At 35.9% G+C, this 26,074-nt stretch overlaps 1 protein-coding gene across 1 annotated transcript in view; it reads right to left on the reverse strand.

Moving 5' to 3' along the window:
• Positions 1–2,024: 2,024 nt before the first annotated feature.
• Nup155 (nucleoporin 155) overlaps positions 2,025–26,074 on the reverse strand; it is a 67,160-nt gene continuing 43,110 nt past the window's right edge. Inside the window, exons 23-35 of the mRNA XM_010605488.2 lie at positions 22,757–22,948; positions 21,931–22,069; positions 21,376–21,511; positions 15,282–15,435; positions 14,972–15,076; positions 13,929–14,083; positions 8,897–9,026; positions 7,868–7,981; positions 6,248–6,368; positions 5,617–5,727; positions 4,808–4,944; positions 3,113–3,219; positions 2,025–2,289 (exon numbers count right to left, since the gene is read on the reverse strand). Coding sequence (XP_010603790.1) covers positions 2,151–2,289; positions 3,113–3,219; positions 4,808–4,944; positions 5,617–5,727; positions 6,248–6,368; positions 7,868–7,981; positions 8,897–9,026; positions 13,929–14,083; positions 14,972–15,076; positions 15,282–15,435; positions 21,376–21,511; positions 21,931–22,069; positions 22,757–22,948 — 1,740 coding nt within the window. The 3' untranslated portion in view covers positions 2,025–2,150. The remainder of the gene's footprint in view (positions 2,290–3,112; positions 3,220–4,807; positions 4,945–5,616; positions 5,728–6,247; positions 6,369–7,867; positions 7,982–8,896; positions 9,027–13,928; positions 14,084–14,971; positions 15,077–15,281; positions 15,436–21,375; positions 21,512–21,930; positions 22,070–22,756; positions 22,949–26,074) is intronic.

The raw sequence follows: 26,074 nt of genomic DNA on the forward strand, positions 1-26,074 counted from the left end.
GAAGGCGCCAGATCCATATGGCTGCAAGTGTGACCACTGACTACCAGGATTTTCATCCACAGGAGGCAGAACTCAAGACTGGTTTGATAGACCGTCCAGGTCATTCTTCTGAAGGCTAAAGTTTTAGAAACATTGTTTTAGAAGATTAAAAAAGAGGTCCTGATTTGTGCTCTTACCTCCTGAAGGTATTGCAAATATCTGCTTTGGGGTTGGAATTCTTAAACCCTTTGAAAGTATGCTATGTGGATAAGTGGGATGTTCAGATTTCTCAGACAAGGCAGCCTACAGCCCTTTTAAAAGATATACCTTCAATATTATGAGTAAAGTATATTTAATACATATATTAAAGGGTTAGTATGTAAATGTGCTGAAAGCAAAACTGCAGTTATAGATATGTATTTCTAGCAGAAAATGAGCCACTTATAAATTACAGCATTTAAGCAAGAACATAATTTTAAGAACACATAAAAAATTTAAATTTACAAAATTGATACTCTACATTCAGTTTTTATATTTAAAAAAGGCTAAACTTAAGGAATTAAAAGCTGAACAATATGAGAGGTAGTACCACTCAATGATTTTTTTTAACACTGTATTTACACTAGAAGATTGTAGGAGAACAGGGAGTTCAAGTCTTAAGAGGAAAAAAATGTAGCAAAGGCAATTCTATGACCTTTGGAAAAGTTGTGAAAATTCATCAAAACTGGATTTTAAAAATTGTTACACATGCATGACTGACAGTATACAGAGTGAAATTAATTGTTTTTGGATAGTGGTAAGAAGTCCACAGTTTTACATTTTTTAGCCCTAGTCATTATCACTCTTTTCAGTTCCCTTGCTGCCATGATTCTGGAGTACTTGATTTAGTAATTCCAAGTTTGTTGAAGGCGAATTAAACACTACATCACTAGTAACTTTGCTTTACACACTATGTGTATTGGGTAAAACTTGTATATTGTGGGTACTGTAAAGAAGGGAGGTAGAGCAACAGCACAGGTAAGTCAATCCATAAACAGCAGGGAACAGTTTTAAAATCTGACATGCACCTGAATCCCCAGGAAGGCTTGTTGAAACAGAAGGGTGGGCTTCATCTCCAGAATTTCCATCTCAGTAGGTCTGCAGTGGGACCAGAATCTGACTTTCTAAACAAATTCCCATGGTGAGGCTAATGCTGGCTTGGCATACATACTTTTGAGAACCAAGGCTTCAAGGGAAAAGGTAGTCACAAGGACAAAGAGCCAGGTGGACAGGAAAAGAAAATGGTCTATGCCTGGATAGCTTTGCAGGACACAGAATGTAAATTACAAGATTACTACTGTTTGTCTGATAAAATGGGAAAAGTAAAGAAATGTCTTTCCAAAGACAAATGTTTTCTTTTTTTGAAAATAGATGTCATTTGCCTATTTAAGGGCTGCTGTAGAATCCAATATTATGAAAAAGGACCTTGTTATCCTAGGCTAAGTTTAGATAGCAAAATCCTTGGACTAATTTGAAAATGAATTAATATAAACTCAAGATTTCTGGTACAGTAAAATTCAAAACAAGGACAGTTTAAATCCATCTGTTGAAATTATATATAATCTTATTTTAGTTGTTTCTTTTAATTTGTTTTTTGATCTTGTTGCGTATTCCAGGATGGCTTTGAACTCCAACAATAATCCTATCTCGGTCTCCTGAGTGCTGGGATAAAAGGCATGTGCCACCACTCTCCCCAGCCAGTTCCTTCTTAAACTGTTATTATTTTTGAGGTGCTGAGAAATGAAACCAGAACCTCACTCATGCTAGGCAAGCACTCTATACTTGCAGGTGAAACCAATCATTAAAAACAAAACAGTATCCATAAGAAATAATTTGTTTGGTAAATATACTATTTCTGCATTTGCTAAACATATTTCTAGGGCCAGGGATTTAGCTCAGTGGTGCCACCACCTGCCTCACAAGTGCAAGGACCTGAGTTCCATCCCGGATACCAAAGGAAAAAAAAAACAAAAAAAACAAAACAAAACAAAACCCCCAAACAAACAAACAACCCCCCCCATATTTCTGTTAAAACTGTACCAAATTCTCAGATTTAGAACACTTGATATATGAACCCAGTTGAGCCTTTATTTTATAGGTCAAAATGCATGGATAAAAATACATTATAATAATTAATGAAGCCGTTCTAATTTTGCCTGGAGAGATTTGAAATTCCCAGTGATGGTTTGTACTGCTGTGGAAGAGCTCATGGACTGGAGCTCAACCAGATAACCACAAACAGCATCCAGGCAGAGATTTGTGAATCTTCTCCTGTAAAGGAAATGATACTTGGTTATCTCTCTATACAGTTAGAAATATTACTACCTTCTAGACAGCTTCTTCTCCAATTTCTGTAATCTTACTTACAGTCCCACAAAATAGCAAAAATTCTATGATTAAGTAAATGTCAAATACTTGATAGAATAGTAGGAAATCTAGAAGGGAAGTCAATTATCAATTTACGCCAGGTGTGGTGGCGCCACTTGAAGATCGTTACAATAATATGGAAGCAGTAAAGGAGGATTCCTTTTAATATTGAGTTATTTTCATTCTTTTGGCTTTTTCAAGAATATCCCTTGAAGTGGGCCAGTATTAAAAACACGTAACTAAAATGTCTTGGTCATTAATTCACAGCACAGCCAGGCATGTTGGCACACCCCTGTATTCCTAGTACTCAGGAGGCTAAGGCAGGATGATTGCCACAAATTCAACGCCAGTCTGAGCTACACAGCAAGAGCCTATCTACAAAAAAAAAAAAAAAAAAAAATCCAAGTGAAGGCATAAACTGTATCTACACTTGTAGAAAGGATTTTAAGATAAAGGTTGAAAACTTCTTTTTTCACAAGAGGTAATGGATGTCATTCAAACAGTTATTTATAATACATGTAACAACTGAAGTGCCCTATACTTCTGTTTTTTTTCTGGGGAACTGGGGATAGAACTTGGGACCTTGCGTTTGTTACACAGGTGGCAGCCCCCTATACATCTTTAAAATCCTCTTACCTTTCCACAATCTTTCTAAATTTGTTACCTAGTTACTCATTAGAAGCATTTAAAAGCTTCTGCTAGAATATAATATTTAATTCATAGTTACCTCTCGCAATTGAAAACTTGACTAGGATTCTGAACATATCTTGTCAATAGTACATGGATACAATCCAAAAGATGCAATGGCTTCTTCACTCTGTTCCAGAATGGATCCTATAAAGAACATACATATTTTTGTAGGCAAACCATGCCAACTGACTTTTCAATCATTTATGCTAAAGGATTCATTAGGATCCAAGCAAAATTTATTGCTATCAAAAAGCATTTAAGATATAGTTATTAAATTATATATATAACTATTATTAATATTTTGAGCAAACATTTAAAAATGTGTTGTGCTAGATGTTTTGGCACACAGCTACAATCCCAGCAATTTGTGAGGCTGTGACCAAAGAACTGCAAGTTCAAGCCTTACCTAGACAACTCAGTGAGACCTTGCCATAATATAAAAAAAAAAAAAAAAAAGCTGGGTGCGTAGTTCAGGGATTAGTGTTTCTTGGCTCAATCCCCAATATCACCACCAAAAAACTAAACAAATAAATTCAGAGTCTGATGAAGTTCAGTGTGATGAGGAAGATCATTAAGCACTGGTAGTTTTTTTGGGGGGTGGGGGTGGTTTTGGGGATGGAACTCATACAATGTTACTTTATTTTTTTGTTTTTGTTTTATTTGTTTATTTTGAGACAGGGTTTCACTATGTAGTTGGGACTGACCTGGAACTCACTATGTAGCCCAGGCTGGTCTCGAACTCACAGCAATCCTTCTGCCTCAGCCTCCTCTGAGTTCTGGGATTACAGGCGTGGGCCACCACACCTGGCTAGTTTACTTTGTTTTTTCAAAGTAATGGGCTAGAATACAGCTCATTAGTACAGCACTTGCCTAGCAGTGCAAGGCCTTGGCTTAATTTCCAGAACTGGCAAAAAAAACAAAACAAAAAACTGACAACTTTTACATGTGTTTATACATACACTGGTTTAGTATATTCCACCAAGAGTAAAGTATGAATGTCTATTGAAACTGAAAATTTTAACATCATTTTACTCATGACATATAGTAGAACAACTCTCATCATCTTTAAAAGCCTAAAGTATAATTTCCAACACTCAGCTGTTACAGCTGAATTACAAAGTGTCTCCCTAAAACCTGAGGCCCCACCCAGCGATGTTCAGAGGCAGCAGAAGGAGGACTGAGAGGTGTGACTGGATCAGGAGGGCAATGACCTAATCCACTGAGGAGTTTTTAGCTGATGGGCTGATAAGAGGTGGGCCACAGAAGAGTAGTCGCTAGGGATGTGTCTTTGAAGGGCACATCACTTCTCCAGCTTTTTCTCCTTTGCTCTGCTCACTGGCTGCCATGAGGTGAGCAGCTTTCCTCCGCCATGCCCTTCCACCAAGATCCTCCTATCTTGAAGCCAGATATAGACTGAAACCTCTGAACCATGAACCAAAATAAACCTTTCCTCTTTTAAATTATGTATGCCAGGCATTTTGCCCGAGCAATACAAAGGTGACTAATGCATCAACCACTGAGGCAAATCTTTGCCTGCACCTGTATTAACTTTATTAAACTAAATTTCAAAATATATTTTAAAATTCTGAGACAGAATCACAATAACCTGCCAAGGCTGGCCTTGCACTTGTAATCCAAGATATTTACAAACACAAAATCAAAACATCTCACTTTGTTTTTAGAATAGTTAAATGAAACAATTTTATTTTATTATACTAAATATTTTCCTTACCCGTGACTTGAACAGCTGATCATAAACTTCTAGTAGTCTAGGTAATGGTACTCCAATTTCATTCATCGTCTGTATTACAAAGCCCACATCCCAGTTCAAAGTACAAACTTGCTGCTCTAAGAATTGTATAATAAAATCTGGGAAGGAAAAAAAAAATCAGAAACTTGAAGTTTTAACTCAAGGAAAAATTATGGCTTGGCAAATGGCTCATAATAATTATCTATATAATAAATGTAATCGGCATATTTGGCTAAGAGTCCAAATAATACAATTTTAACAGTACTTCCTATTTAAGAAACTATGTGCCCTCAACATAACAGCGAGCACCTAAACTAATTACAGACTACCTATGCACCAAATACCAGCCATTTTCTTTCCTCTTCACCAACTTGTACACAGTTACCAACAGTGTCTGCTGGTCAGCACAAGCCCAAGATGGATATATAAACTTGCAGAGCTGGTCAAAGAAAATCTCATACTCAATTATTAACATTTTCTGCTTTGTTTTTCTTTAGAGGTCTTTCTGAGGAAAAAAAAAAAGAATTAAACTGCTGAGCTTCAGCATCGCAAGAGATAGTTTATATTTTATTCTAACGACTGTTACTTTTCAGAGAAGAACTGTCAAATGAAGAAAATCATCAAAATCAAAAATAGCCCAGAAATTGAAGTCAGGCTGAGTTATATAGTGACCTCAAGGATAGTCTGGATTACACAGTAAGACCTTGTGTCACAAAACCAAAACCAAACCCAATCTAAACCAAAAAGAAATCTGAAAAATAAAACATAAGGCATCTAGGGTTACTGCTTACCTAAAGGAAAGAAGCGAGGTGTGCCAGCATAAATTTTGCCAAGGAGGACGATCTTGAGACTAAGAGCATGCATTCTGTCTGAGGAGCTCAATGTTACACTATCACTCAGTTCTGTAAGAGACATGTCAGTAGAAAACCACCATTTATTTATTTATTTATTTAGATACCAGGGATCCAACTCAGGACCTTGTGCTTGTGAGGCAGGTGGTGGCACCACTGAGCTAAATCCCCGGCCCAAACTACCTTATTTTTAATGTGAAATGTTTACATTAGCTATTTAATTCAGTTTCAAGACACAAAATACTTCAGAATTGATATTCATACTAATTTGGAAATTCTGTGTTTCTGTTAGTGACTAATCTCTCTTCTTAGCAAAGTACTAGTTATAAGATTCTGAAAGAAGTGCTTCAGATCCCTTACTAGGGAGAAAACATTATAAAATATGAGCATCCTTGAAGATATTTAGTGGTCTCACTTCCTACAATCACCCCTCTAATACAGGCAAACGCCCTCCACTTTACTTAGGTATACAGTTTTCATGAGCTCCAGATATATTAGCTAATAACAGCTTGTACTCCTCTACTAAGTCATTAAATAATGTATACTAATCTGCTTATATATAAGCTCTTACCTTTCTCTATGATATCTTGCCAAAGTGTCTGCACCAATATAGGATCTGAATAACCAGCACAGTGAATTATAGCAAGCTTACACTCTGCAAGTTTAAATGGGTCAGCAAATTCTCCATAAAGCTGTAGGAGAAAAATCCCAAAATTAAACATCCAACCAGGGTGCAACACTTAGAATTTAACAGTGAAGTATTCCTGAGACAGGAAATTAGGACATGGAAAGGCTGGCTGTGGAAGTAGGTATGGCCTGTTAATTACAAAAATCCCAGGACACATGCACAGAACAGTTCCCAAAACCCTGCACATGGACTTCTTGAAAAACCAAGCAGGGTTTTGACAGGATGGCCTACACCTGACATCAGCCTGAGGAATGGGTGATACAAAAAGGACAGTCACACTGAGTTTTTGCCACTGTGTTCTCTTGCACAGATGGCCCATCCTCACACTGTAGGGTGCACTTCTTTTCCTACTTTTACTTGGCCCAAACTAGCTCTGCAAAGCCTGTTTTATTTTCCCACCTTTAATAAAACTCTGCTACTGTCTGTACTTGTCCGGACCAAGTTTTTGCTTAGGACAGAAAGAACCTACAAACACCTCCAGAAGGAGATTCCAGCACCCCAAAACCTGGTAACACTCCTTCAAAACTAAAGATAATCAAATATTTTATCTAATGTATCTATTTCTTTATTTTGGTACCAGGGACCGAACTCGGGCCCTTGTGCTTGAGAGGCAGGCGCCGGAACCACTTACTGAGCTAGAATCCCAGCCCTATATAATGTATCTAAAATATGATATACACTGAGTATATCCTTCAGGCAAAATGCTTAAGAGTAAAAGTGTTTCAAATTTTAAAATAATTGGGATGGAAGCCAAGTCTAAATGTGAAATTCATCTGTCTCATATAGCCTGATAATTTTATACAACATTTCTAGCATGGTTTGACACTGACCTAAGCATATGAGGTCAAGTATGGTACTTTCCACATGTGGTATCATGTCAGTGCTCAGAATTTCAGATTTGGAACATTTTGGGTTGGCATGCTCAAAGTATATTAAGATAGTCATAACTCCAAGTGAAAAATGGTGAATGAAGATAATTTTCAAGTAGATTTTAGTATGTATGTCTTTTCTTGTTGTCTGGGAAGAAGATCCTACAGTGATATTTATTATTGAATTACAATAGTCTAAACTAGGGGTTAGGAATCATGAGAATAATGACAAATTCAAGGGTACCATAGGATACTTGGAATTACATCTAAGAATAACTGAAGAAGGAATTTCTAAGAAGGGTATAGAGCAGGACAGGGTTAGAGAGTTAAGCAAAGATATTACTTTTTCCAAGGCAAGAAGCAAGCCTGTAAACTGCTGGTTTTATATTCCTACCTGAGGCCGACAGGTTCTTTATCACTACTGGCCTGGTAGGAGACCAGGCCTTAGCCTTTCCTAAGAGTTAGACAAAGGAGCTATGACTTGCCCGTCCACTAACATGCTACCAAGGACGGATTTTTTTATTTTGTAAAAACTGGTTATCCTTTCCCATGAAATAAAAAGCAAAATACAAAAGGAACAAGGAACTTTTGGAAATAAAGTAACCATTATAGGAACTACAATTTTTTTTATTACCTTAGTTATATCCATTAGCTCAGAATCCAGTTGAGAAATTGCATCCTGTACAGAGGAATGATGGGAATACTGCCTTTGCAGTGTCTCTTGTATCTGAAGTTGGATCCTAGCAACCTAGTTTGGGCAGAAAACAGGATATCTTATTATCTTTATGATACACTTGATGTTAGCCAAAAGGCCGAGAAGCGCTGTTTTATGATAAATCAATGTGTATTCAAAAGAATGACTCTTAGAATCTTGAGTTTAAATTTGCTAAAATAAAAACAGCATATAAAGACTTCTATTATGACAGGTAACAGACACCATTTCAACATGACACACACAGGAAGTGCACTATAGCAGAGAGCTTTTGCTGTCCAGCAACGTTATTACCTTCCATAACTATAACAACACAAACAGTTTGATTGGACTTATCAGCTACTTATATAGGAAAGGACAGACATATGATTAAATTCTCTTCAAGGAGAGTGGAAGTATGTCATGTTTGGGCTATGGTTTTTGCAAAAGTGAATATGCTTCTTTCCTATTCTCTCTCAGATTAAGCAAAGGCCCTAGGGAATGGTAATGCCAGATAATAGAACTTGGGTCCCTAAATCAACCATGTGGAGGAAAAGCCATCTGCTGATCAGGAATACCCATCTGATTTTTGTGAAAGAAAAATAGGCCTTAGATTAATTCTAAATTTTTTCTCTTAGTTAAGGCAAGTTTCGCTTATCCCATGCATTTACTTATTAGCTCCCAAAATGGTGACTGTAATGTAAACCATTTGCTACTGAACAGATGGAAAAAATATACAGAAATTCGATAGGAAAAAAAACTCAGAAGTTACAGCAACGTTTTATGTCTCAAGTACTGGTATCCTTAAAAATCTCTAAAATTTATACCTAGATATAAAAATGAATACACACAGGCAGACACTAGAATAATAACTTGAACAGACCTATGACTAAGCAAAGGAAGAAAGGAAAATGGAACAACTATGCGTCTACTACTGTACGTAGATATACTTTAACGATCATTAGTACTTACTTCCATTTTTTCTTCTAATTCATGAAGGAATTCACCATCTGCAGCTATTGATGAAATGGCAGTGGAACTTTTGGCACTAAGAATGGCTCGAGCAATGTATTCTAGTCGTTGCTGAAGTGAAATTTCTGTGCTAAGAGGGAAAACCTGGAATTTTAGTTACATAATTTCTTAAGGACTAAAGATATGTCAAGTAGAATGCACTATTTTAAATCAAATGAACAAAAACAGGCCACATGAAACTTGAAAAAATTAATAGACTTTTTGGGTAATAAATCTACTTTAGATTTCTAATAAGAGATTCACAATTTTAGAAAACTAAGGAAATATTCATATCTAAAAAGTACCTTCCTATTATAAAACTTTACTTTTATATATGTGTATAAAAATTTATATCTATATATCTATCTCCCGCAGACAAGGCCTCATTATTTAGTTCAGGTTAGCTTGCAAACTCATGGCAATCTGCTTGCCTCAGCCCCCCAAGTGCTGGGATTATAGGCATGGGCCACCATCCTGGCTTTAGTTTAATATATTATAACTTAGATCCTAGTGTGCATAGTAGCACAGGCCTCAGTTACTTGGCATGCGGAGTCAGGAAGATCACTTGAGCCCAGGAGCTTACAATCAGCCAGGACATGTGAGATCATGCACATGAGCACACACACAAGAAAATGCCACACAACTTAGATTCTTTCAAAATTAAACTTTCTTATTCTTCTTATGCTCAGATTTCTACCTTAATATAGCATGCATTACATTTCATTTCTGAAAAGCACCCAGAGTTAACATTTCAAATAAAATCAGATTAAGTCACATACTCCCTTGCCCCTAAATTAAACCTGGAGCGCTTCACCTCTGAGATTCAGCTCCTTTTTCAAGTCTGACACAGAATCGCACTAAGCTGCTGAGGCTGGCCTTGGACTTGTAATCTGTCTGCCTCACCTTGCAAGTAGCTGGTATGTGCCCCCTAGCCTGGCTAGTTCAGTTTATTTTTTATTTTGTGGTGCTGGGGATCTGAACACAGGGCTCCACACTATTACGCAAGCACCTTACCCGTTAGAGTCACAACTCCAGTCCTATTGAGCCCTTTCTTTTTTTTTTTTTACACTTGATCTTAGCCAAAAGGCCGAGAAGTGATCTTTCTTTTTTTTTTAATTAGTTAATTTATTTTTTTTTTGGTACTGGGGATTGAACTTGGGACTTTGCACTTGTGAGGCAGGTGGCAGAACCACTAAGCTAAATCGCCGGCTCCAGCCCTTTCTTAAAACTGTCTAATGATCTTTTCTTAGCCTCCTAATATCATCTCCTTCTATCCAACTCCCTTTTCATTATCTCCAATCTTATTAGCTTTCTTCTTCATACCCCAAACACAACAAACATTTCATACAGTGTCTATGTGAAGACTATTATTGTGCTTAGACTACTTTTCCTCCATCACTATACACAGCTACCTAAAGTTGAATGACATTTTCTCTGAAGCATTTCTGACCACTCTAACCTACTAATGGAGCTCTCTACTTCCTCAAAGCAGTTAGCTTATTTGTACTATATTTGTGGAACCTGAAGTCATTTCTTTATGCCTTTACCTACCACAATGCAAAATGAAAGATACTGTCTGTCTTGTTTGTTACTGCTTGCTTTATGCCTTGAATACTATCACTCAAAATACAGTTGCTGGCTGACCACTGACAGTTGTCGGAAAGCCCCAAGCATAGGTCCCCATGGCTTCCAGCCTCAATTCTTTATAGCATGTCTTTTTTTTTTCTTTCCTTCCTTCAGTGCATGGGATTGAATTCAGGATGTAATGCAAGGTAGGTCATATGCTCTACCACTGAGCTACATCCCAGCTTGTTAACCTCAGTTCACTAATCCTCTGTCAGACCTGGCTCTTGACATCATGAAGCAATTTGGCATTCAAAACAAACTAATTTGCTAGAATATATAAAGAACTAAAAAAAAAAAAAAACCAGAGCCTCCAAATATAAAGACCCAATTAAAAAATGGGCATCTGAAATGAACAGACACTTCTAACACAAAGACGTAAAAGCAGCAAATAAACATATGAAAGAATGTTCAACATCACTGGTTATTCAAGAGATGCAGATGAAAACAATTTTGAGATTCCATCTCACCCTAGAAAGAATGGCTGCTATCAAGAAATCATTAACAAATGCTGGTGGGGTTGTGGGGAAAAAGGAATCCTTCTCCACTGTTGGTGGGAGTGCAAACTGGTCCAAACACTGTGGAAATCAATATGGAGATACCTCAAAAAACTAGAATTAGAAGTCCCATTTGACCCAGCTGTTCCTCTGCTGGGTACCTTCCTCAAAGAATTAAAAAAATCACACCACAGTGATATATGCACACTCATGCTTACAGTGGCACAATTTGTAATAGCTAAAACTTGGAAACAACCCAAATGCCCATCAATTGGAGTCCGGCTAAAGATGTGATTTTTCTATAAAATGGAATACCACTTAGCCATAAAGAATGAGAAACTAGAGACATTTATAGCTAAGTGGATATACATGTGTAAATACAGAATAGTTTCTCTGGTGTGAAAACCTGAAAGTGTAAATAAGGATCAATATGTACAATTGATATTGTGAAATAGGAAGAAAACATCTAAAGGAGTAGGGGAAGTGGGAGGGGTAGGTGAAAGGAAAGAAGGGAAAAGAAAAATATGAGAAAAGGAAAAACATGGAAATAGTCTGTAAATAGGGAAGGATGGAGGAGATGAAGAGAGGGCAGGGAAATAGGAAAAAAATAAGAACCAAGATATATCATGTAAAGGTACAAGAGCCTAAAGATGAATATAACTGTACTGTATACCTGAAACATACCAATAAACTTAATGACAAAAGGCAAACAAAAAAAAAGCTAATTTGTTTACTGGTTGGGAACTTCTCAGGTCAATCATTATCAAATTTACCTTCTGAAACCCCAATAAATTCCAATCTGTAGCATGAAAAAAATGGACTGTCTTTACTTTCAGAGACAGTCTTAATTAAAATGCCCTTCTCTATTGTTACAGCTCCTACGTTTTTCGTCTTTCAAAGAGAAACCAAAGAATGCCAGGCATGGTGGTGCATGCCTGTACTCCCAGTATTTGAAAGGTTGAGGCAAGATTGCTGGAAGTTCAAGACTAGTCTGGGTTACATAGTGACCAGGCCAACCTTAGCTATATAACAAGACCCTGTCTCAAAAAACAAAACAAAACAAAACAAAAAGCTCTTTCTTACTCTCTACTTTTCAAAGTAGAAGTGTGTGTGACAGTTAATTAGCAATGAGTAGCCCTTAAGGGTACACAGAAAGGACTCTACATTAAGATAATCTGTTACAAAAAGGGTTTCCCTGCCCAAGATCCATCTCAAAAAAAAAAAATCCAATTGAGTTAAATATTTAATAGGCAATGAAGTTTGAAGCAACAGAACACACAATAAAAATGGCTTACAGAGATTAGTGTGGTAATGCTATCTACAGCCATCTAAGAAGGGTAGGCCAGAAATGAGATACCAAAGGCCTGCATTAGGACACAGTCCAAACGTACCTCTAGTAGAGTATAGTATGAAACAGCCACTCAAACACGGATTACATAACTTGTTATACAGCTATAATGATGTAAATGTTTCATAATGTTAATTCATCCTTTTTTGTGGTACTAGGGATAGAACTCATGAATTTCTGTACATCTGTAGCCTTTTTTATTTTGACACAGGATCTCACTAGATTGCCCAGGCTGGCCTTGAACTTGTGATCCTCCTGAGCAGCTGAGATTATAGACATCTGCCACTATGCCCAGCAATAATGTTATTACATTAAACTATATTAAAACTAAGAAAAGGGGGGAAAAAAAAACAAGGACAAAAAAAAAAAAGCTTTGGGTCCAATGAAAACACCTACAACAGCACAGTTGTATGTGCAGACTCACACTCAACACAGACATACACTAATACTTCCTAAGTGCCATAAATGAATCTTTTTTTGGGAGGATTTGAACTTGGTGTAGGATATGAGCTTTACTTTGAGTGAGACTGAACCAAAAGTCTTACACACACTAAGCACATTTTATACCACTGAGACAGGTAGATACGTTGCCCAGGATGGCCTCGAACTTCTGCTCAAGTGATTCTCCTGTCTCAGTCCTCAGGAGCTAGGCCTTTAAACACCTGCCACCACCGAAAGTGAGCTCATTAAACAACCATTTTCATCAGTCTGACAATATCAGCTCTGTTTTAATACTTTCTCTTCCTAACTTAATGAATCCCTAGTTTTCTTTTTTTTTTTTGGTACTGGGGATTGAACTCGGGTCCTTGCACTTGCAAGGCAGGCCACCGAACCGCTGAGCTAAATCTGCCCCCACTTTTATTTTTTTTTTTCCTAGTTTTCAGAAATAGCACTTGTGTGGCATTTTTACACACAAAAATTCTGCATTAAAACAGAGGGACAAATTAATGATTGGTCCAATATTTTACTAAATGGTCTTTTGATATTATAATCTAATAGAAAAACTCCCTTGCTTATGTTAACAGGTTTCTTAATGCTCTAAGACTTTTTCACTAATTTAAACCATTGTGGGAACAGATGAAATTTGCCTAGAATGACCAAAACATTTAAAAATGATAAAACCATTGTAAGCTAGTTTTTGTTCCTTTAATTAAGAATGATAATCAACTATTTTTACTAGGAGAATCTAAAGACATGGGTTAGGACTGGGGATTTAGCTCAGTGGTTCCACCACCTGCCTCGGAAGTGCAAGGTCCCAAGTTCGATCCCAGTATCAAAAAAAAAAAAAAAAAAAAAAAGAAGACATGGTTTAGAGTATTTCAGTTTGAATGAAGAAGATATAATATTCTTTTAGTATTTCTCGTATATTATTACAATAAAAAGAAAAAGAAAACTAAACTTTAGATAAATTCAAATAAAGGCCTAAAAATTCTTATCGATAACCCAAGTAAATTTTATTTAATCTGTAAATCTGGATATGAATCAGTGTACAATCACTCTTAACAATGAAAATATCATCCCATACCTATGCATGTCAGCCAACTTGGACAGAATACGCGCAGCACTACTAAAACTTCTGTTCTTCTCATAATACCTCCACAGTAAATCCATATAATGAACTTTGTTTTGATCCACTTTGGCCATTCGGACTAGATATGGCTCCAGAAATGGAGAGGCAATCTAGAAAATGCACAATTACTCAGACACATTTTCTGACCACTTAGCTACTATTTAAATAGAAAACATATTTTAAAGCAACTACAATTATGCCTTATTTTATGAAAACAAAGCAAAATTATAAACTAACAAAAAAAGCAATTTTTCTGGGTTTTTTTTTACCATAATTAATGAGTTAAAAATAATGTACCATTAAACTGCAAAACTTATAATAAACTTTGATAATAGAAGTACTGATTCATACACTTGGAGGCAAAAGCATTTTTGAAATAATTAAATGACATGTACTCATTTTATAGAATGAGGAACAGAAACTTAAGACTAGTATAATGACATGTCTGAAGTTACACAATGACTAAATGACAGAATTAAGGCAAAACTCAGATTTCCTAATCCATAATCCAATGACTTCTACTCCACAAGGCAAACTACCCTAATCAGCTTCTAGAATAATATTAAAGTTACAATCTACTTTGCTTCTTAGAAGATATTATCTACTTTTTTTATACTAATACCTAATGACAAACAATGCAAAAGTGAATTTTCTATAACTATATATAAGCTTAACTCATTGAGCCATGCTACTTTAAATTTATTTATTTATTATTTTTCTCATTGAGTTTATTGATACTTTTTAGTTATACAGTACAGTTACATTCATCATTGGGGTCTCGTACCTTTATGTGACAGGTCTTGGTTCTCATTTTTCCCCATACCCCTGCCCTCCCTTCATGCCCTCCTCTTCCCTATTTACAAAAACGTTTTCTCCATTTTTTCTTTTTCTCATATTTTTTCTTTTCCCTTATTTCCTTTTCCCTACGCTTCCCACTTCTCCTACACCTTTATACATTTAAATGAATGTTAACAATTCTACTAAAAAATATTTTTTACCTGTAGCAGTTTATCTGCAAGGTCAGCTTGTATCAGCCAATTATAAAGAGCAATACTAAAGAGCTCATCTTGGGATCGCTGTGCCAATTTAATCATTTGTTCAAACTAAAATAAAGAAAAAAGCAAAATCATCACAAAGGTTTGGTTGCAGGATATCCCAATATCTTGTCCTAAACCCCAAGCAAGAATTAAAGAATTATTAAACGGTAATTTCTAATGTGTACTATCTTTCCCAAGATGATTATGCATCATAGTGCAGAAATTCTAAAACAGAATAGTTTCAAAATTAAAATATGCTATGATTTCTTACGTGATGTCCTGCTTCTTCATTACTCAGCATATTGGGATCAGATGATAACACTGGAGGACCAGGCTTTTTGGGTACACTAGGTGACTGAGGAGCAGCCTTACTTTGATTTACCAGTTCTTGAAGTGTGTCTGTAATGCATTTATAAGCTTGTAGTCTGAGAAAAAGAATGGCAGGAGGCATTTACATTATTTAACCAGAAATAAAGTGATTTACTTTATTTTAAATATATACCAAAAAAAAAAAAAGCACAAGAACTTCAACACAATTTAAAATGTAGGTATATACTTAATATTAAAATACAAGCCAGGCAGGATGGCACACGCCTGTAATTCAAGCTACTTGAGTATCTGAAAAGGACAACTGCCAAGTTTGAGGCCATCCTGGGCAATTTAGTTGGACTCTGTTTCAAAATAAAAGTGCAGATGTAGTTCGGTGAAAAAGTGCTTGCTCAGCATGCAAAAGAACATGTGTTCAATTTATAGTAAAAAAGAAAAAAAAAACCCCACAGATGAGGTTTCAAAAACATAAGCCGTTGCCAGGGATTTAATTTAGCTCAGTGGTTTTCTGCACCTGCCTCACAAGCACAAGGACCTGAGTTTGATCCCTGATAACAACAACAACAAAAAAAACACCAACCAACCAAACAAAAAAAAACCCAAACTATTCTAACATCAAAAACATAAGCCGTTAAGAATTATTTTCACCTGGGTATGGTGGTGTACACCTGTAATCCCAGCATTTAGGAGACTGATACAAGAGGACTGCTATGAGTCTGAGACCAGCCTATGCTACATAGTGAGTTCAAGGCCAGCCTGAACTGTATAGCAAGACCCTGCCTCAAAAACAAAAAAATTTTTCAGAATAAAACTTTATTTCAAGGCTTAAAATGAGAATTCCTGCAACCCTCTTCACTATATGAGTAAGCAGACCCTCAATAGAGGAGTGACACCCTGCCAGGTGCACAGAGGTGTATAGCACAAAGCACCACCAGCTAAGATGAACCATTTGACCCATTCTGGAAAAAGTAATCACCCAGGGAGAGAAGGGAGCAACCAGACTGCACAAACTGTTGAAATTAAGTCCAAGAACCTGTTTGAGCTCCTGAGGCAAACATTTTGAATACTGCCCAATATTGAAAAAATGTTGGGTAGCTTATTTTTCTCCCAGTATTAGACATGATACAAATAATTCATATACTGTGCCAGGGGCTTTAGCTCAGTGGTTCTGCCACCTGCCTGAGTTCCGTTCTCCAGTGCCAAAAAAAAAAAAAAAAAAGGGAGAAATAATTCATATACTGAAGATATTTGTCTTTTCATGAATACTGTGTTTATTTGCACAACATGCTTAGTGAGTGTGCCTGAAGTACAACAACTTTAGGCACTCCTCATTTAATGATCCACTTTTGTTCCTGCGACTATGTTGTTAAAGGAATTGGCTGCTAAATGAGTAACTGCATATAGTATGTACATTACAATATTGAGAATAAAGAAATAGTCAAAGGAAATTCCAACTTGATGACCTTGCTTTTATTTGCATAACTCTTACATGCAGTATTGTAATATATAATACATCGTAAAACTACAGTACTGTACTATACAATAAAACCAGCAAAAATTTACTATATAAACATGGTATACTGTAGAAAAAAAGGCATTGAGGCTCTATCAACAAGATGTATAGAAATGCACACACACAAAAAGAGGTCACAAATTGGAGCCATGCATAATCAGTCCAAACACCAGCCTAGGTTGAATTCCGAAGTTATTTGAAAAGGTAGGTTGTTAAATGAGGAACATCTGTAGATATCTACAGTGTTCCACCCAACAACAATGACAGAATACACATTCTTTTCAGCAACATATAGGACTTTCTAAAATGAACTACACAGTATCCAATAAATCAGCCTTAAGTAAATGTAATAGAGTCGACATTATACCATGCATATTATCAGACCATAGTGCAACAAAGTTAGAAATCAACAAAAGAAAACACAGAAATTATGCAAATGCATGAAAACTAAACAACACATGATTAAGTAAACAATGGGTTACAAAGAATTCAAGGAAGAAATAAGACAGTTCTAGAACTAAATGACGAAGCCAGTAAAAAGTACACCAGAATCATGTACCAGAATCTATGGGACAATGAGAATAGTCCAAAGAGGGAAGTAAGTTTATAGCTGTGAATGCCCATGCAGCGAGCCCAAATAACCTAATGATGCACTTCAAAGGCATATAAAAACAAGACCCATCCAAACCCAAAGATAGTACAAAGAAGGAAATTATAAAGACCAGAGCAGAAATCAATGAAATTGAGACAAAACAAAAACAACCCCCCCAAAACAAATAAGTAATGAATCTGAGTTGGTTTTTTGAAAGAATTAAAAAGAAAATAGACAAACCATTAGGTAATCTAATAAAAAAAAAGGAAAGACCAAATCAATGCAATTAGAAATGAAAAAGGTAAAATCACAACAGATGCTGCTAAAATAGAAAACATTAACAACTACTACACAAACCTGTACACCAATAAATTGGAGAATTCAGAGGAAATGGATAGATTACTAGATAGATATAAATTACCAAAATTAAACCAAGAAGATCTTAAAACCCTGAATAATCCAATAGCAATGAAATCAAAGCAGTAATAAATACCCTACCAACTAAGAATACTTCAAGTCCAGATGGGTTCAGACCGAATTCTATCAAAAACTTTAGGCAAGTTCTAAATATCCCTCAAGCTTTTGAATGAAATTGAAAGGAATATTCCCAAAGTCATTCTTGGAATTACCATTAATTGCCCTGATTCTAAAACCAGAGAAAAAGCCAACCAGAAAAAGAGAACTGTAGACTAATACTTCTAATGAATAGTCCTCAACAAGATACTGGCAAACAGAATGCAATGAATTAATCGAAAAGATCACACATCATGACCAAGTAGGCTTCTCCCAGGGATGATAGGTTGGTTCAATACATGTAAATCAATAAATGTAATACAACTCATAAATAGGAGGACAAAAATCTCATGATGAGCTCTACAGGGGCAGAAAGAAGAGTCTTTTACAAAATCCAATATCCTTTCATGACAAAAACACTGAAGAAAATCTGATAAAAGCCATTAGGACAAACCTACTGTCCACATCAAGTTAAATGGTGAAAAGCTGAAAGCTTTCCCTCTAAAATCAGGAGCTAGACAAGGATGTCCTCTATCACCACTCCTGTTCAATACAGTACTCCAAACATTAGCAAGAGCAATTAGAAAAGAAAAAGAAAAGGGATATGTATAGGAAAGGAAGAAGTTAAATATCATCCGGGCCTAGGATTCCAAGATTTAGTGGAACAGTGCAGGCCTGGCAAGTGCGAGGTCCTGAGTTGGTCCCTACCAAAAAACCCTCTCAACACCCAAAAATCATTATTTGTAGATGACAAGATCCTCTACATGGCAAACTAAACAAACAAAAAACAACTAAAAGACTCTTAGAATTAATAAGCATATTCAGTGACACAGCAAGATATGAACTGGGGATTTAGCTCAGTGGTTCTGCCACGTGCCTTGCAAGTGCAAGGTCCCAAGTTCGATCCCTGGTATCAAAAGATATAAAATCAACACACAAAAATCAAAAGCATTTCTTTATAATGAATCCACTGAGAAACAAATTAAGGGAAAAATACCATTTCTAATAACACCAAGAAAAATGAAGTACTTAGGAATTAACCTAAGAGAAGTAAAAGACCTGTACAAAAAAACTATACTACTCTGAAAAATGAAATCAAAGAGAACATCAGAAAATGGAAAGATAACCCATTTCTGGAGAGGCAAAACCAATATAATAAAAATGGCAGTAATTCCAAGATTATACAAATTTAACTCAATCCCAATCAAAATTGCTACAGCATCTTTAAAAATTTATTTTATTAATACACATTTGCAGTTTACAATCATCTTGGAGGGTGATTACATGTGCATAACACCACAGCTTCCTCCTTTTTTTTAATCCCTTTCCTCTTCCTTTCCTCCTCTTCCAATTTCCCCTATCCCATTTTTCATTCACTGAACTGGAGAAAACAATCCTAAAACTCACATGGAACCAGAAGAGACCAAGAATATAAAAAACAATGCTAAGGCAAAAAGAACAAAGTGGGAGGCATCCTAACCCCACATTTGAAGTTATATTACAAAGTTACTATGATTAAAAACAGCCTAACACTAGCACAGGAACAAACAGAAGAATCAGAGGAACAGAACAGAGGATGCAGAAACAATTCCAAGTACATTTGACTATTAGATCTTTGACAAAGGGGTTAGGAAAACACACTGGAGCAAAGACAGTCTCTTTAATAAATGATGTTGGAAAAACTGGCTATCTACATGCAGAAGACAGTCTAGAACCTTCTCTCTCACCATGTACTAACTAAAATCAAAGTAGATCAAAGAACTAAGTATTAAACAAGAAACCAGAAAAGATTGATAAAACTTTTGAAGTCATAGGTGTAGGCAAGGACTTTCTGAAGAGAACCCCAGTTACATAGAAAATAATTCAGAGAAGCAAACGGAATATTAAATTTAAAAACTTCTGCACAGTAAAAGCAACAGCCAACATAGTGAAAAGACAACCTTATGAATGGGAAGAAATTTTTTTCCAGGGGTTTCTCAGAGGACTCATATCTAGAATATTACATATGCTAGAACACAAAAAAAAATCACACTCCCCAAAAAATAGAATCAAAAAATGGGCAAGTGAAATGAATAGAAACTTCACCAATTAAGTAGAAATGGCTAATACATAAAGAAATGTTCAACATTACTGTCCATTACAGAAATGCAAATTAAAACAAGATTGTATCTTACCCTGTAACAAATGGCAATTATCAAGAAATCAAATAATACCAAATGCTGGAGAAACAGCAGGGAAAAAGGGACCATTCTATACTGTTGGTGGGAATGTAAACTAGTATAACCACTACTGAAATCAGTATAGAGTCCCGAAAATACTAAAATGAGAAATTCAATTTGACCCAGCTATTCCCCTTATAGATATCTTTCCAAAGAATTAAAGTTATCATATTACAAGCATACCCATGTTTATAGTAGCACGATTCATAATAGCTAAATCTTAGAGGTGGCCTATATGTTCATCACTAGAAGAGATAAAGAAAATGTGGTATTTCCATACCATGGAGTACTAGTGTGTCATAAAGAAAGATAAACTTGACTCATTTGTAGAAAAATGGATGTACTTTGAAACCACAATATTTAAGTAAAATAAATCAGACACACAAGCTTAAGTATCTTACTATTTCTCTTATATGAGAAACTCAAAGGAAAAGTAAAGAGCAAGATAAAAGACAGATGATACAAAGAAGGAATAGAGATCCTTCTCAAAGGTGAAAGGGATCAAGCGACGGGGTGGGGGGAGGATAAGGGATAAAAGAAGGAATTGGAATGTGTTAGGTACAGGAACTAACTCCACACAAGGAATGTCACATTATGTACTATGAACATAAAAAACAAAAGAATGTTTTTAAATAAAAAGGAAGGGGATAAAAAGGGAGGGAAAGGAGATACAAAAGGAATTAAAATGTATTATGTACATGTACCAACTCTGCACAAATTCCCTCTGATGAATGTGATCATTATGTATACCTAAATGTACCAATAAACTAAAGCTGATAAAAAAATACAGTAGGATGTAAACATTATGCACTATACACATAAACTAATAAAGTGAAATAATAATAATGATAATGATAAAAAAGAATGAGGTATTCGTAGCATATATGCATTTGGCTTTTAATTACATCACTCCGCTCTGTGAAAATTCACTCAACTATGCAACTATGACTCATGACAATTTCTGAACATAGTTATTAAGCACATTAAAAACAATAAACATTGCCACTGTTTCCCTGCCAAAACAAAAACCAATTAGAATCCCTGATGCAGACCTTGTTAAGTCATTTTAAAATAAAAGATAATCAAATTTTTATAGGTGACATACTCAAAATAGTATTTCCCAGATAAGATCACTCAAAACTATATAAAGAAAAAGTCTGTATATGTAAAGATGACAATCTGGGAAGGGACTAGAACTCACCTTTCTTGGAAAGCCTGAAGTCCAACTATGTCTTCTTCTGGTTCTCCATGTTTATAGAAATGAAGTCCAAGACCCTGAGGATCTTTTTTCTCTGCAGCAGTAAGAGAGAGTTCCACTACTCCCTCATAAAAGCGCACTAATGGGAAAGAAAAAGGATAAATAGGGGTGCAACTTAGTAATAAGAGACTTGCCTCCCATGCACAAGGCCCTGGATTTAATCCCCAAACCAGGAGGGGGAAGCTGGGCATGGTGGAGCACGCTTGCAATCCCAGCACTCGGGAGGCTGAGGCAGGAGGATCATTGTGAGTTCAAGACCAGCCTGGGCTACATGGTGAGTTCCTGGTAGGTCTCAACTACATAGTGAGACCCTGTCTCAAAAACAACAACAAAACCCAAAAACAAGTCGGCGGGGGGGGAGTTAATAGTTCAAATACCACTTGGGCCACTGATCTGAAGGAAGGTTTGGGAAAAACCAGGTTCTTCATTGCCTTGCTTAATTCACACACTGTCATTTATTCTCTGAACTAAGTAAAAGATATGAAGCACATTGTTCACCTTGCCTATACTGAGCACAAACACTGGCAAGGTCCACTTGATTGCTGATTTTTTGATACTCCCTCAATGAATCCCTTAACATTCTTTCTTTTTCAGTCTTATTTTGAATTTGTCGAGAATGCTGGAGAAGCTCATTTGCCTAGAATGAGATGATAACAACTTAAAAAATACAGAAGCAAACAAGCAGATGATGCTGTTAACATGAGTTTTAGTGTATGTCTAAATTTATATGTGGTTTATTATTATTAAAAATAAAAAATATACAAAGTTAATTTTAGTTTAGGCAGAAGTTTTTAACCAAAAGAAATCCTACCTATTCTTAATTCCTCTCACAAATATGTTAAGCAAGATAAGACTGTCTGGTAATTCTGTCTAATCAATACATTATTGGTCAGCAGGCAGTTAGTGCAACACTGATTTATTTGTCCACCTGTAGGAAAGGATCAATAAAAATGGCTCCATTAACCCTAATTCATTACAGATTTTCCTTATATTCTAAGGAGACAGATTCATGCCTGATTTCCTTAATTTCTAGATTTACTGCTTTTCCTTAATTTCTCAATGTTTTTTTTTAACGAGACATAAAAATTCTACTAAAGATTCTTTATATAAGAAACTTCAAAGAGTATACTTGGGTTTTAAAATTTCATGTATTTCAACCCCCTTTCTTAGATGAGAATTCTGAGGCCAGCACAGATTAAGAATCGTGCTGAGGTTATATATTAAGTAAAACATGATAGTTCCTGATTCCCGTTCTAGTATGATTGGCAGCATACCATGAAACATCCTATAAAAAAACAATAAATTAGGTAACAAAACATCATACCTTAGAACAAACTGCATCATCAGTACTATACAGAAGGGGGCAGATGTCTTGTAAGTGTAAACTAATGCCATCAACAGCAGCATTATCTCTGATGTAGCAGTTGATAAGAGAAGCAATTAATGCCCCTGTGAGTTCTTTGTCCCTAATTACCAGATCTTTAAAGGTGGTGATCTTCAACTGCTCTTGAAACTCCTGGGAGGATAAGAAAAAAAATTTTCTGTCAAAATTATAGAAATATGTTTCTACACAGAATGAATTTTTTTTTCCTTTGGTTTTTGAGACAGGGTCGCACTATGCAGTTGAGACTGACCTGGAACTCACTGTGTAGCCCAGGCTGGTCTCCAATTCAGCAATCCTCCTGCCTCAGCCTCCCGAGTGCTGGGATTACAGGCGTGTGCCACCACGCCTGGCACAGAATGAAATTTTTAATAACTTAACCTAAATAATAATAGAGTTTGTAACTCAAAATAGGGCTGGGGCATGTAGCTCAGTGGTAAGAGTGCTTACCTACCATACATAAAGCCCTGGGTTCAATCCAAAGCTCCAAAAATTAAAAAAAAAAAAAAACTAAACTATACAAACATTTTTTTAAATATCTTTTTTCAGCTTTAAAAAAAATTAGTACGTTTGCAATACATATATAATGAAAATAAAGTCACTTGGCTATATTTTTAAAATCTTAAAACTTCCATTTTATTTTATTTTATTTTTTTGGTACCGGGAATCGAACTCAGGTCCTTGAGCTTGTGAGGCAGGTGGTGGAACCACTGAGCTAAATCCCTGGCCCTCCACTTTATTTTTATTTTTTTTATTTTATTGAGTTTATTGGTACATTTTAGGGATACAGTACAGTTACATTCATTGTTGGGATCATGTACCTTTACATGGCAAGTCTTGATTCTCATTTTTTCCCCTTACCTCTGCCCTCCCTTCACCCCCTCCTCCCCTCCCCATCTACAAACACTTTATTTTCATCTTTTCATTCTCTCACATTTTTTTCTTTTCCCTTTTTGTTCTTCCCCTACGCATCACACCTTCCCTACACCTTTAGCTCCTTTCAATTCACACCAGGGCCTCCACTTTATTTTTAATGTTAGAATTCTACTATTTGAGGCTTCCTAACACTAGAGTTTGATCTGCATTCTGAAAAAAATGTAGTTATAAAACTAGCTACATGACATTTGTCACCTGAATATCATTATTCTACCTATCACGGAAAAGAAAATGGCTTTCATAATTAAACATAACAGGATCAATTATTTAAAAAAAAAAAAAAAGAAGTATGTGCTTAAATAGAAAAGAACCTCAAAAACAAAACAAAACAAAACCAAAAACCAAAACCAACCCAGACCTTCAAATGATACTAATGAAAACAAGTGGGATCACCTTCTAAGTTTGAAAACTGGTGCTTAAGAGTTAAGACTTATGCATTCAGGGTAATCACATATCCCTTGAAGACAAGGAAAAATGAGCTTTATAGAATTGTAGTCAATAACTGTGGAAGGAATTGTAATTTAGAAAATTATCATTTTATGATCCTAAATAAAATAATTCAGGCAATGTTTATCAACAGATGACAAAAGTTTGATTAAAATCTAATTGAAAAATTTACAATAGCAGTACTGGATTTACCTATGGAATCTAGCAATCCATATTGGTACAACTAAAAAGTAGGACAACCAAACCTTTTCTAACTCATTTCATACAAACCACTACCTATGAAGAATTTCTGTATCTAGCTACTCAGGAGGACAAGGTGGAAGGATCGTGAGTCTGAAGTAGCCTGGGCAACATAGCAAGATCCCATCTGGGGGTGGGCTGAGGATTTCTTTTCTTCCTCACGTAAATGAAGCTGACCCTAATCAAGCCTTTCTAGACTTAATTTTCATTTTATAGAAAATACAAGTGATAGGAGAACAAATTTACTGTAAGGAAGGTAAAAGAACAACTTCGTGCTGCTGAAAACAAGATTGATGATCTGATTTTCACAAGGCAATAGCAAGGGAAAAAGAAAAGAAGCAAAGATTGTTCTGGATTGAAGGAGATTTACAAGAAATGACAATTAAACCTGGTTAAGTGAACCAGTGGTTGTGATCGTAATTTGAATGAATTAATCTTGGGGGATATAGCTCAGTGGCACTGCGCCTGCTTGGCAAGCACAAAGTCCTGAGAACAATCCCAGGTACCAGGAAGGAAAAAAAACAAAAACAAAACAAAAAAGATCTATCTTCCTGAATGAACTAGTCTTAAAAGACAATCTAAAATGAATTATTATTTTAGACACTATCAAATAACTACTTTTACGGCTGGGGATTTAGCTCACTGGTGCTGCCGCCTGCCTCACAAGCACAAGGTCTTGTGTTTGATCCCCAGCACCAAAGAAAAAACAAAACAAAACAAAACAAAAAATCTTTTAATTTGGGTAAGTGCTAATGAAATCGTTATTATTCTTGTCCATCTTATTAAAGAAATGAATAGTATAAATACCAATATAAAGTATATAGGACTCAAACAACAATGTGTAGAATCCACTTTATTTTTTTTTTGGTTTTTTGAGACAGGGTCTCACTATGTGGTTGAGACTGACCTGGAACTCACTATGTAGCCCAGGCTGGATGTGAACTCACAGAGATCCTCCTGCCTCAGCCTCCTGAGTGCTGGGATTGCAGGCGTGCACCACCATGCCCAGCTTACTTTCAAATAACTTAGTAAAGAAAAAGTCAAGAGAGGACAGACTAAAAAGGGCAAGTAAAAATTGTGAAAATGCTGAATATTAATATATGTGGAAAAAAGTGTTTGCAAATAATATAGGTTTTCTTGTACTTGCTATGCTTCCTATGTATGTTTGAAACTGTTAAAAGGTATAAATACATTCTTCCCTCAAAGGTCCTATTTAACATTTAGATGAATGTCAATCATTATTATGCTTAAAGATCCAAATGAAGAGAGCAAGAGAAATATAAACCATTAACTTTTGCAATCATAAAAATCTGTGACATATAGGGAAGGGGGATTTAGCTCAGTGGCACCGCGCCTGCCTCATGAGCACAAGATTCTGAGTTTGATCCTAGGTCCCTCCCCGGCAAATATCTGTAAATTAGGAGTGTTTAATTTAGGCCAGAGCCCTCAAATTTATATGGAAAAAATTTATGTGCATGTGTCTGTAAGTATGTCATTGAGGGTGTGGAGAGAAAGCTTTTTAATCAGATCCCCAAAGAGATCTGTAACCCAAATAAAGGATATAGCCTATTGTTTTAAAAATATATGTTGGACAGATTTCATTCACATACCAAATACAAAGTTCCCACACTAAAAAAA

This window comes from Fukomys damarensis, unplaced genomic scaffold, assembly GCF_012274545.1.
Source record: "Fukomys damarensis isolate Sample0158 unplaced genomic scaffold, DMR_v1.0_HiC HiC_scaffold_1, whole genome shotgun sequence".
NCBI classification, from domain to species: domain Eukaryota; kingdom Metazoa; phylum Chordata; class Mammalia; order Rodentia; family Bathyergidae; genus Fukomys; species Fukomys damarensis.